Source organism: Musa acuminata, chromosome BXJ1-8, assembly GCF_036884655.1.
Source record: "Musa acuminata AAA Group cultivar baxijiao chromosome BXJ1-8, Cavendish_Baxijiao_AAA, whole genome shotgun sequence".
Lineage (NCBI taxonomy): Eukaryota > Viridiplantae > Streptophyta > Magnoliopsida > Zingiberales > Musaceae > Musa > Musa acuminata.
This window is the reverse complement of record NC_088334.1, coordinates 52417602-52428751: the sequence shown is the minus strand read 5'-3', so window position 1 is coordinate 52428751 and position 11150 is coordinate 52417602. Positions and strand designations below refer to the sequence as shown.

Sequence of the window (11150 nt, the reverse complement as noted above, 5' to 3'; positions counted from 1 at the left end):
AGGCAACAAGTGATTATAATATCGATAGAGAGCGATGTTGATAGCGAGGCTGAAATAAGAGATTCTCGAGAAGAAAATAATATTTTATTGTTTTTTAAAAAATAATAATAAAAGAGATGGTCAATAGTAAAAATGGGACCGCCGATAGTCTAAGTTATGAAATGATAACGTTCTGTAAGTATTATTCATATTCACCACGGAGAAGCTTTGTTTTGTCGCACTTCCCTCCCCTCCCCTCTTCAAAGGCCTCGTCGACTTCCGCCTCAACCCAGCAAACACTGGAACCCGCTATCAAAAACCCTCCGGGCTCCGTCCGGCACAGAAAACCCTGGCACTATCTCTCGCCGGAGATGGCGTTCACGGTGCAACCGCAGGAGTACGAGAAGGTGGGCCCGGGCGTCCACTTCTTCATCTCATCGCCGGCCTCTACGCGGTCCTCCAGAACAACACCGACGTCGAGTCCAGCTTCGAGAAGGCCGGCCTCTCCTCCCCCATGACTACCCAGCTCCGGCGCCTCAACTGCCGAGGCAGCTGTAGCAGCAACAGAGGATGAGGAACCCATGTCCATCTTGGGTTTCAGAATCGAGGAAATATTCAAACTGGTGGCATTCAGTGCAGAAAGCAGCTCTCGCAAAATTTTCTGCTGGTGTTAACTTGAAGCCGGTCGACCAACAATACTCTGCATTTTTTTTTTATTTTATAAAAGTATACATATTAGGACAGCCACAGAAATTATATAAAGAGCACAAACATCCATATAGGAAAATCATGTATCCAGACACAGTGATCGATCAGGCAAACAGTGATTACAACATATTGAATCAATAATGAAATTTGCCTTTAAAAAATGAGTTGCATGAAAATGTCAATTACCATTTAGGCATCACCAAGAAAACGATGATCCAAAGGGTTTTCTGAAATATCGAAGTGCTTGAATTTACATGGATCATCCATTGTGTATGATTTTTTACTGCCATCATGCAATCCCATTGGTGCTGGTTCCTCTAAATTCTCCTCAACTTTCACTTCAGCCTTTTTCTGTTGCTTATATATGATTCTCTGTTTCGATGGTCTCATGCATGCTTTCAGCAATAAGACTATCTGAAACATCAGACCCTTTATTCCCATCCTCCCCATCTGGTGTACTTTCAGAAAAGTCTAATGTCTGCCTTGTAATTAGCTTCATTTGCTTTTATCCGATCCAAACCTGATGGCTCTAAGTGTTTCTTAGCCCCAGAAAACAATTCAGTTGCCAATTTGGTACCATAATCAAGATCAGCAAGAGATACTGCAAGTGGCTCATCCACTCTTTTTTCGGACTAATTACAGATTATTCCTGTAATTAGGTACCTTTAACATATTGATTCTTATATTTTGAAAAGTGAAACAATTGACTCATTGCTCTAATAAGATATTTTTTTCTTGATTTTTTAACTCTAAAATTATCTTTTTAATTTTTTATAAGGATTTCAATATTTCATTTTCATAAATATAGGAATCCCAATATAATTTTTGAAAATGTAAAGCTAAAGGTAACTAATTTCATAATATAATCTATAATTAGTCCTATTTCTCTTTGTAAGATTCTATCATATCTTCCTAAAAAATAGAATACTTACACATCACAAACATGAAGAGAGGAAATGAAATAATAAGAAATGATTGGTTTCAATCAAAATGAAATTGTTATCAGATAAACCAACCTGTTTCCCCAGTAGCAGCAGCATCAAGAACTCCAATGTCTCGATCAACAATATAAATTTCCTCTGATCCAACCTGAAAGACAGATGAGTGACTGTCATAAACTATTTTTCAGAACAGGAACCGCAAGATCAGTTTTATAAGCTAATAGTCAGATGATTAAAAAAAAATTGCAGTATTGTCCATGCAATCAATATATGTGATGGCCTCAACATCAGTACCAGTTCCTGTTCAGCAGCCCATATCCTGGACAATGTTTCAGGATATATTTAAGTTAGCAAAGTACCAAACAAACTTTTGATCAGAAAGCATACAAACCAAATCTTTTTTTTTCCCATCAGTTATTCCAGTTTTAAGTTTCTTAAATTCTTAATTTTGGTTCTTAATATCTTTTTTCTGTTGGTACAACAAAACTCTAAAGCCCAAGTGGAATAAACATTGTATCGAACATGAACAAGAATCACTAGCTAGAACAAATATTCAAACGAGTTTCTGCATCTGATTTGTATCATTTTTAAGCTGCTGATATTCAAACTAAAAAAATGAGAACCAACAGAGTTCACAAAGACAAAAGATTCACCGTTCTTAGAATGGTCTGATCCTCCCTATCCTACTATGGTCTGAAAAAGAAGCTGAAACTTCAGGTCAAATATTGAGTTCACGGCAACTAACCTCAGCAATCATACTTCTCAGAAGTGACCCAAAAGAAATCACAAATCCCCCTATAACTATCAAAAAGGCAATAAATAAGCCCTAGTGTTGCACATTGTGGAGTTGAATCATGACAAATGGCAGGGAAGCCCTGCTCAAAAACCATACCTAAAACAGATCAAAATCGAATGTAAATCGTCTACAAGGATGGCAAGCTAAACACTAGGGTTCTCACCCACACCTATCCAAGTTGGTCTTGAATCCTACAGACACAACTATCGATACCAACAAACCGCAAGGTTTGTGCAAAGACCAATCTGAAGACAGAAAGCGTCCAGGGTTTGACGCCGACTGCGGAGCTAAAGATCCCACGAGACGGGTATTGTCGCCGGATTATTAGAGAAGTGATCAACCGGAAAATAAGAGGAGCGGCGACGGGTTTCGAACCTCGACGACTATCGCGAATGTGGCGGGATCCCGATCTTGGGGGCGACGACGAGATGTGGGAGGCGAGGAGCCATCGGGTACTGGAAGAAGCAAAACAAACCAATGAAGCGTCACTCTAAAGTGGGGGCGGCGGCGGTCCATTTATAGGTAGAGCTCCAATCGATTCCGGCCCGGATTCGATTAAAACTGAGAACCATGTATCGGGGTGGGGCCGTGTGGACCGGGTCCGGGTTAGATATATGTCATCAGACCGGCATCTTTCGTATTGATCAAATGAGTTAATTATATATTATCTACTATAATTAATTATTTTTATATTGAGATTTTTATACTTATGAAAATAAAATATTTGTTTCCGTTGCTTCAATAATTTTTTAAAATTTTTATTATTATAAAATTTTTTAATTCTATATAAAAAATTTAATATTTTTTATTTTTTTAATATAGAAATCTCAATATAATTTTTAAAAGTATAATGATCGAAATACTAAAGATAATTAATTATATAAGATTATCTATAATTAATTCCTAAATCGAGATGAAGACCGATTAATTAGTTGAACTATAATTCAATTGGTCTGAACCTACAATTAGACCGACAAAATGATAATTAGCTGTTGTTTTCAGATTCCGGAAAGTGTTTCCTGAAAACAGCGATCGATAACATTAAAAAGAGTTGCTGCCGTTGGTTCCGCGTAGTAGAAATTGTCCAACGCGCCTCGCAACGTTTCGTCCTGACCGACGCTTTCTTCTTCCTCGGTTTCTTCTTGGACCGGATGACGCAAGCGTCGACACCGCCCCTGCCGGCCGCCGTAGGAGCGAACGCGGAGGGCCTTTCGAGGTGGCGCAATGGGCGGGGCTTGAACCTACCGGTAGATTTGGCAGTTGTTTGTGCGTGGATGACATGAAGTCAGCTTTCTTTTACCTCAAGGAAGCACATCAACACGCACAAGCAAGGCGCTGCACGAGTACAACGAGAAGGCATGCGTTTCTTAGGTTTTCATTTGGCAAGGCAGAATATTGCAGGCTAACCAAGTTAGCTAGGAACGAGTACGATTCCATCTCGTCTTCTGTGGTCGCTGCACACCACCCGTTCCGCGGCGGCGTAGAGATCGACCACGAGGCGGTACCGCCACTTCTTTCTCCGCCGTGGACACAGCTCCTCCCCCGTCTCTGTTTCCAGTGGGGCCTTCCGCCGAGTGCCGACGGAGCTGAGGGAGGATGAGACGGAGGGCGAGAAGGTGGGTTTCTGCGGCGACGACGACTCGCCTCGGGTGCTCCCGCGGAGCTGGACGAGCTGCGCCACGGTAGACAGCTCGGCGGGGGTGAAGAGATCGCCGGAGAAGGAAGGGAGAATCGCGAGGTTGGCTCCCAAAAGTGCATCCATTCTGGTTTCTCTTGGTGCGTTAGGAGCTCGAAGAGGAAGGGAAGGGAAGGGAAGGGAAGAGAAGGCGTGGGTTGGGTTTCGTGGAGATATCAATGTAAGCTTGAATGGAAATCCGAGTGGGATCAGGAAAAAGGAAGCCGACTCGATTACTTCCATGACGAGTCGTGTTTCCGTTGTCTCGCGGGTGAGCATGAAAGGAACGGTGGCGCTCTGCGTGTTTCTATGTACTTGTTTTCCTTCGTTTTCCTTATTGACAATTTCCTCTAGACTGAGGATGGCATTTCAACGCCTTCATATTCCTTCGCTCTAAACTCCTCTCTTTATTTTTATATACTTCTTGTTAGCTTCATATGTGTAATTTGTGATTGTGTTCTAACACTGAACACACCTAAACCAATAATACATATATATATATATATATATAGAGAGAGAGAGAGAGAGAGAGACCTTTGTTGAAACGGGCGCAAGGAAACATGCCATCGGTTTGTTTTGAAGGAGGCATACAGACGTGTTTATTGCAAACCACAACATGAAAGCTAAAACTTATGTGCATTTGGGATCACAAAAGGCAGATCTTGTGCAATAATTCCAACATCAATAGTTTACACGACTCTCTCTTCCCCTCTCTCTCTCTCTCTCTCTCTCTCTCTCAACAACAATAACAATAACAACTAAAGGCTACATAGGAGTCTCTCTTCCTCTATGGCTCCCTCTCTCTCTCTAAGGGGCGAATCTGATACAAAGAAACCCCAAACGTAATGGGGTGGAGAGCACAACGACTCTTCCATAAGTTCGGCGTCGCTAATCCTCTCCTCTCGTCCTCTTCTTCTCGCGCCGCTGCACGCCACACATCCTCGTGACGCGATCGACGGGCCGCGTGGCCGCGTAGATGTCTGCGATCGGCCGGTACCGCGGCGTCCTCCTCCTGGGCCGTATCTCCTCGTCGTCGTCTTCCTCCACGTTCTCCATCGGGATCGTCACCTGGGACGGTGGCCGTGCGTTGACGGACCGCGGAGACGAAGACGAGGTCCGGTCCTCCGCCGTCGCCGTGACGGAGAGGGTGCCGCTGTTGGCGCTGAGCTGGACGAGTCGCTCCGCCGCCGCGAGCTCGGCGGCAGTGAAGAGGCCACGGGGGGCGGTGGAGGCGGAGGAGGAGGAGGGAGGCACCACCGGGTCGAGGTGAAGGGTTTCCATTCCCCTTCGCTTCCGCGATTGCTTGCATCCAACGGTATGTAGCGTGCCGCTGTTTCATTTGGGGGGTGTTTGTAACGGGGAACGTTTTATATATATGGTCTGCGATTCTCCTGGGTTGGTCCTGGCGAACCGCCTCGGAGACCGAGCAGGGCCCACGTTGGGTGCCTTCCGGGTGACGGACCCCAGGGGACGAGTTAAAGGAGAACGGTGCGCATCGGAGAACATTCTAGAATGGGAACAACCGGGAACGGCTTTGTGGGCTGATTGGGCCAAAGTGGGTTAGGCCTAACTCTTTCACATTATATAATTTATTATAGTAATATGATTTTAGCTTATTTTTTAGATTGATGGATAATGATGTTTATTTGTGAGTTTTGATACTATTTTATGATGTAATACTTATGCTGTTTTTTACACCATTATAAGGTTATTCAAAAGTATTATAAAAATATTTTTTTTAAATATATAAGTTTACAATTTTAGGAAGGAAAATAAATAAATAGGAAGATTTTCATATTAGTTTAGTGTTTATGACTCAGCTTATAGTGGTTTGAAAAATATTATAAATCTATTAAAAATATTATAATTGAGAAATTGGATTTAATGAGCTTATGGTGGTTTAAATGAGTTCTAAAAAGTAATTTTGAGGGTAAGGGAGATCTGACGGACTTACGAGCTCTTGGTTCTTATATTGCTCAAACAAAATGAACTTATCATATCCTAAAAATTTTATTTTTATTAGATAAAAAAAATAATCGAATTAGAACCGTCCAATGTCAAAGTAGACATGAAGATTAGTGAAGGAATTGACAAACAAACACTGAGGAGGAAGACAGCTCGAAGCTTGTGTCTTCTTTAATGGGAGAGCAACTGGTGCAGCACTTCCTGGTAGACTTGACTCTTCCAATTAAATCCCTTATCCAACTACCTAAAGCGGCACCCCACACCAAATTCAATCCACAGAACCTGCGCGTCTTCTTCCTCTTTCATCAACACAAGTCATGCCTTCCCTCCTCTTCCTGCGCGACGCCATCTTTGCCCTCATCCTACTGCCTCTCATGGCGCTTCACCACGTCGCGGCCACGGACTACACGGTCGGCGACGACGACGGGTGGAACACCGGCACCAACTACCTCACCTGGTCCGAGAAGTACAACTTCACCGTCGGCGACGTTCTCGGTATGTTCTATACATCGACGGCGTACGTGTGTGTGCGTACCAGCGACGTTCACTACAGCTTCGTCGTGATGTAGTTTTCAGGTACCTGGCGGGGCAGCACGACGTGTATCAGGTGACGGAGGAGACGTACAGGTCGTGCAACTCCCGCTCCGGCGTGCTGAGGAGGTACGCGAGCGGCGCCGACCGCGTCGCCCTCGAGGAGGCGACGACGTACTGGTTCATATGCAACACCAGCGGGCACTGCCTGGGCGGGATGAAGTTCGGCATCAGCGTGGCGAATTCGAGCTCCCAAGGGGGCGTCGAGGCGCAGGCGCCGGCGCAGGGCGGTGCGGCCCCCCGAGGACCGCCGGTGTGGCTTTTGGGTTTGACCATGGGGATGTGGGGCACGCTGTATTATTGAATGATGAACGATTCGTCACTGGGTGGGCTGGTGATCGATGTAACCCACAACATCGATAGATTGGCTCCGTCTTCCTCTCGATTTCTCATCCTTCGGAGGATTTGAAGTCAGACTCGTAAAAGCCTGCCATTATGAGACAAAGAAAAAGATACTTTATAGCTGTCAATATTTGGTCAAGTATTCATCCAAACAAAAGGTCAATGAGAGAAAGAACAATGACTGTTGGCAGTCCTTTTCATGGGGAACGAGTGCACAAAGCAAACATTCTTATACTATATGTTCTTCTCCATACCTCAACATCTTATTGGTGGTTTAAACTCTCTAAAATTGGAGAATAACAATAATGATACTTATGATGATCATTTATCAAATAAATTAAATATCAAAATTTATAAGATGGTTATTAGATTAATATTATTTTATATGTATTAGATTTTAAATAATATATATATTCATACCATTGAGATATGAAAATTATTATAAAAATTATTTAATATGGTATGAACATAAGATGTGATGTACAAAGATAGAAAAAGACTTTAAAAAAATTTATAAAAATTATAAATAAATATTAAAATAATTTTAACTTAATTAAATATATAGTTTTTTTATTATAAATCTCAATCAGATAAAAAAATTATTATTATTATAAGAAAAAGATTATATGGACAACACTGAGAATGTAATTAGAGTAGCAGAAGAAAACCTTTACAAGAGGGAGAGGATCTCCACATCACAGTATCAAGCTTTATAGCTTACTTTGACTGCTCTGAGAACTGCTTAATAATGATTGAAAAGGAGCTGCTGAGGGGAATCATCATTTGCATCATTTGGAGACAAAAGAACCCAATAGTACCAACACCATGTGTTTCCTGAAATATTCCACCTTTTGCACAATATTTTTCAGAGACCAAAAAAAAGATGATGGTGATGTTATGACAAGCAGAAGAAATCACTTGACTGTGTGTTATTTTGGAGGTTGCCAGGGTTTGGTGAATTGTCATGCATGTCAATTCTAAGTGTAGGCAAAGGAATCTATGCACTGTGCTGCACAAACTTTCCCACTCCTAAAGGGAACAGATAATAATGTTTGTACTATGTGTTCTGTAGCTTTGTTGCCAACCCTGACATCATGAGCTTAGCAGTGAACATGAACATATAATAGACTCTTTTGTCTGTGTCTGATTAGTTGAACTTGTGATTTGATTTTTGATTCCTAAGCTTCTTATGCTTGTTTAATTCTTTTTAATAGATTTGTATGAATTGTTTTGATGAAATAGAGGAGAGTGGGATTGATCTGAGGTCAATGGCCAGTCTTTAGGGAATGTAATATCCCATAATTGCAGCAAAAACAAAGCTAAAAAGATATAACAATAATAATAATAGTCATCTGAAAAATATTACAGTCCCCTCCACAAGCAAATCAAACAAAAGCCAAATGAGTTAAAATATTATGTAGCCCACTAAAAGCTGCTTAAGAGAATGAATTAAGGAGTCCACAGGGCAACAGAGTTGAGGACAAAAAGCAAACACTTTCACATGCTAACAAAAGGCAGACGGAGAAGGGAACGCAAAGGTGCAGCGGCTGTTTTAGTTGCTGCGGCTGCTCCTGAACGAGCCCAAAGCTTTCAGTGCCGCCGCCCTCAGCACGTACTGGTGGTACACCGCCGCCGCCAGAGCTCCGACGAAAGGACCCACCCAGAAGATCCACTGCACCAAAGCATGCACGAACCAAATCATACTCGAAGAAGATAAACGAAACAGAGATTGGCAGAGCAAGATCTATGAGACGCGAAGACACTGACGTGGTCATGCCAGGGTTTGTGCTGGTTGTAAATGACGGCGGCTCCGAAGCTCCTCGCAGGATTGATGCCCGTGCCGGTTATGGGAATGGTGGCCAAGTGAACCATGAACACAGCGAACCCAATGGGCAGCGGAGCCAACACCTGCAACACGGAGAAATGAAGCGTTCGTGTGGCCGGTGCATCGCCGCAAAGCGAGTCGTGCGTGTGAGATTAATCACATACCGGGACGTGGGAGTCGCGGGCGCTGCGCTTGGGGTCGGTGGCGGAGAGGACGGTGTAGACGAGCACGAAGGTGCCGATGCTCTCGGCGCCGAGCGCGGTGCCCTTGGAGTATCCTGCGGCTACAGAGTTTGCGCCGCCGCCGAAGGCGTTGAATTGGTGCTTCATGATGCCCTTCACGATCCCGACGCCGCATATGGCCCCCAAGCACTGCGCCACCATGTACATCACCGCGCGCAGCAGCGACACCTTCCGCGCCAGGAACAGACCCAACGTGACGGCCGGGTTTATGTGTCCACCTGATGAGGAGCAAACAGCAGCTTAAAACAAGTGGCACTTCCTCCAAAATCCAAGGAGTCGAGAGAGAAATGAAGCCAGAACCAGAGATGCCGGCGGTGCAGTAAACGAGGATAAAGATCATGCCGCCGAAAGCCCAGGCGATGCCAAGGATGCCGACGCCGCCACACTGGTCGTCCTGGGACTGTGCCTTGTAGCCGATGACGGTGGCCACGGTGACGTAAAGGAACAACAGGGTGGCGATGAACTCGGCGATGAGTGCGCGGTAGAAGGACCAGAGCATGAGCTCCCCCAGGTCCAGCAGCGGCGCCGGCGGAGGATCATGGTAGTCCTTCGCCGGCGGGTGCTCTGCCTCCGCCATCACCTCCTTCGACATCTCCCTACTCTACTCTGTTCTCTCCTCTCCAGCTACGGATGTTTGATTGCAGCACGGAGGAAGACAGAGGTGGTGGAGATTTATAATGTAGAAGCCGAAGGTGCATTATTATTGGGTGGTGTTGCAGACGTGATAGCGGCGACAGAGAGAGGTGACAGGGCCCAGTTACAGCGCAACCATGTGCACGACGAGTCACATCTCTCTCTCTCTCTTTCTTCCTCCTCGTCTGGTGTCGTGACTTCGTGGCTTTCTTTCCAAAGCCCGGCAACGGTTACTAATGACATGTCGGGATAAAAAGCGGCGCCTCTGCGTCGCCACACACCGTCGCGTTTGCTGTCAAAAGGCATCAGACTGGGATCTACGAAAGCATGAGTTGGAGCTCACATGGCGGAGACCTGCACTCGGAAGTGGAGCAGGGACGATCGGGTGGAGGATGACGATGTTGAGCAGTACCGCCTTCCCGCGAAGGAGAAGAGATGAATCCTGGTGCAGGTTGATGATGATGAACCAAGGAGACTGACAGAAACTTGTCAGGCTCATGTCCTAAACAAGCGAAGTGGGAGCTCGTGATCCACCATCGCCCACACCACTGAGCTAAAAACCTAGCCTTTTGCATAGCGAGTGACATCTAGGTTCTGCGTCGTAGGAGACCGACCATGTCATGTGGCCCATCTCCTCCGCCACATCCAAGAGCTCAGAACCAGAGGGACAGACTGACCGGTTACCGCATGAAGAAGAAGAAGAAGAAGGATTGAGAAATGGACGGAACAAGGCATGATGTACTCGCACTGATGGTCTTGCAGCAGCAGCAGCAGGAGTATCGTCGTGGCCAGAGAGAAGGAGGGTGGCGACGGAGGCGTCGGTCATGGGGGTGGCAGCGTGGTGGTTGGACACTCCGCATTCGGGACAGCCGGTGCATGGGGCCCGGCACACGTGTCAAGGTCATTCGTGTCCATGTCGGGACTTCGCTGTCCGGGCCCACCCGACTGACCTTTACGTGCAAGCATCCGACGGCTGGGATCGGCCCATCATCGAGTTCGCCAAAAGGAAAAAAACAAAGCAAGGCGGTACCCACCAGGATGGCCACACATTCAAGGGGGCCCACACCATATCTCCGAGGGAGATACGGCGGAAAGAAATAGGAAATCAATTATATTCTTATAATAGGAAAGAAATAGATACAAATAACAGCTGTCAAGATAATGAGAGGGTAAAACTTAAGTCAAGAGAAAACAAAGTTTTCCGGTAGTAATTATAATGATCGTTAATCCTTCAAACTAATAATGACGGAGTCATCTGATCATATAAATCGATTCCATTTTTTTCCCCCATCAGATGTGAGATTTACTGCAGTGAACAAAAATGATCCATTTTACAGAGTTTAATTGGAAGGGTTTCTGTAAATTAATTAGTAAGTTGTGTTTGTGAAACGAGGAGTAATTAATGGAACATGAAACCTTTGGCACCAGAAATCCAACTTACAGGGCTAAAGCA

At 44.9% G+C, this 11150-nt stretch overlaps 2 protein-coding genes and 1 long non-coding RNA gene across 3 annotated transcripts; 1 reads left to right on the top strand and 2 right to left on the bottom strand.

The window, feature by feature from the left end:
- Positions 1 to 142: 142 nt before the first annotated feature.
- On the bottom strand, positions 143 to 2900 carry LOC135589250 (uncharacterized). The gene is made up of 3 exons (XR_010476665.1): positions 2800 to 2900; positions 1704 to 1776; positions 143 to 679 (listed from the first exon to the last, which is right to left on the bottom strand). It is a non-coding gene; the product is annotated as an uncharacterized LOC135589250 (long non-coding RNA).
- Positions 2901 to 6200: 3300 nt separating this feature from the next.
- LOC135589249 (mavicyanin-like) lies at positions 6201 to 7321 on the top strand. The gene is made up of 2 exons (XM_065081528.1): positions 6201 to 6559; positions 6634 to 7321. Exons 1-2 carry the CDS (start codon positions 6382 to 6384, stop codon positions 6957 to 6959), a joined length of 504 nt encoding a protein of 167 aa, XP_064937600.1. The 5' UTR covers positions 6201 to 6381; the 3' UTR covers positions 6960 to 7321.
- A 1002-nt stretch (positions 7322 to 8323) lies between these two features.
- On the bottom strand, positions 8324 to 9718 carry LOC135588815 (aquaporin PIP2-7-like). The gene is made up of 4 exons (XM_065081147.1): positions 9365 to 9718; positions 8987 to 9282; positions 8765 to 8905; positions 8324 to 8669 (listed from the first exon to the last, which is right to left on the bottom strand). Exons 1-4 carry the CDS (start codon positions 9654 to 9656, stop codon positions 8550 to 8552), a joined length of 849 nt encoding a protein of 282 aa, XP_064937219.1. The 5' UTR covers positions 9657 to 9718; the 3' UTR covers positions 8324 to 8549.
- Positions 9719 to 11150: the final 1432 nt, after the last annotated feature.

What these genes read in the sequence shown, in the direction of transcription:
- LOC135589249 (XM_065081528.1), top strand. Translation starts at nt 6,382, where the DNA reads ATGCCTTCCCTCCTCTTCCTGCGCGACGCCATCTTTGCCCTCATCCTA. An exon ending in CACCGTCGGCGACGTTCTCG is followed by an intron (nt 6,560 to 6,633) that starts GTATGTTCTATA and finishes GTCGTGATGTAG; the next exon opens with TTTTCAGGTACCTGGCGGGG.
- LOC135588815 (XM_065081147.1), bottom strand. Translation starts at nt 9,656, where the DNA reads ATGTCGAAGGAGGTGATGGCGGAGGCAGAGCACCCGCCGGCGAAGGAC. An exon ending in CCCGCGACTCCCACGTCCCG is followed by an intron (nt 8,906 to 8,986) that starts GTATGTGATTAA and finishes TCCGTGTTGCAG; the next exon opens with GTGTTGGCTCCGCTGCCCAT. An exon ending in ACAAACCCTGGCATGACCAC is followed by an intron (nt 8,670 to 8,764) that starts GTCAGTGTCTTC and finishes GCTTTGGTGCAG; the next exon opens with TGGATCTTCTGGGTGGGTCC.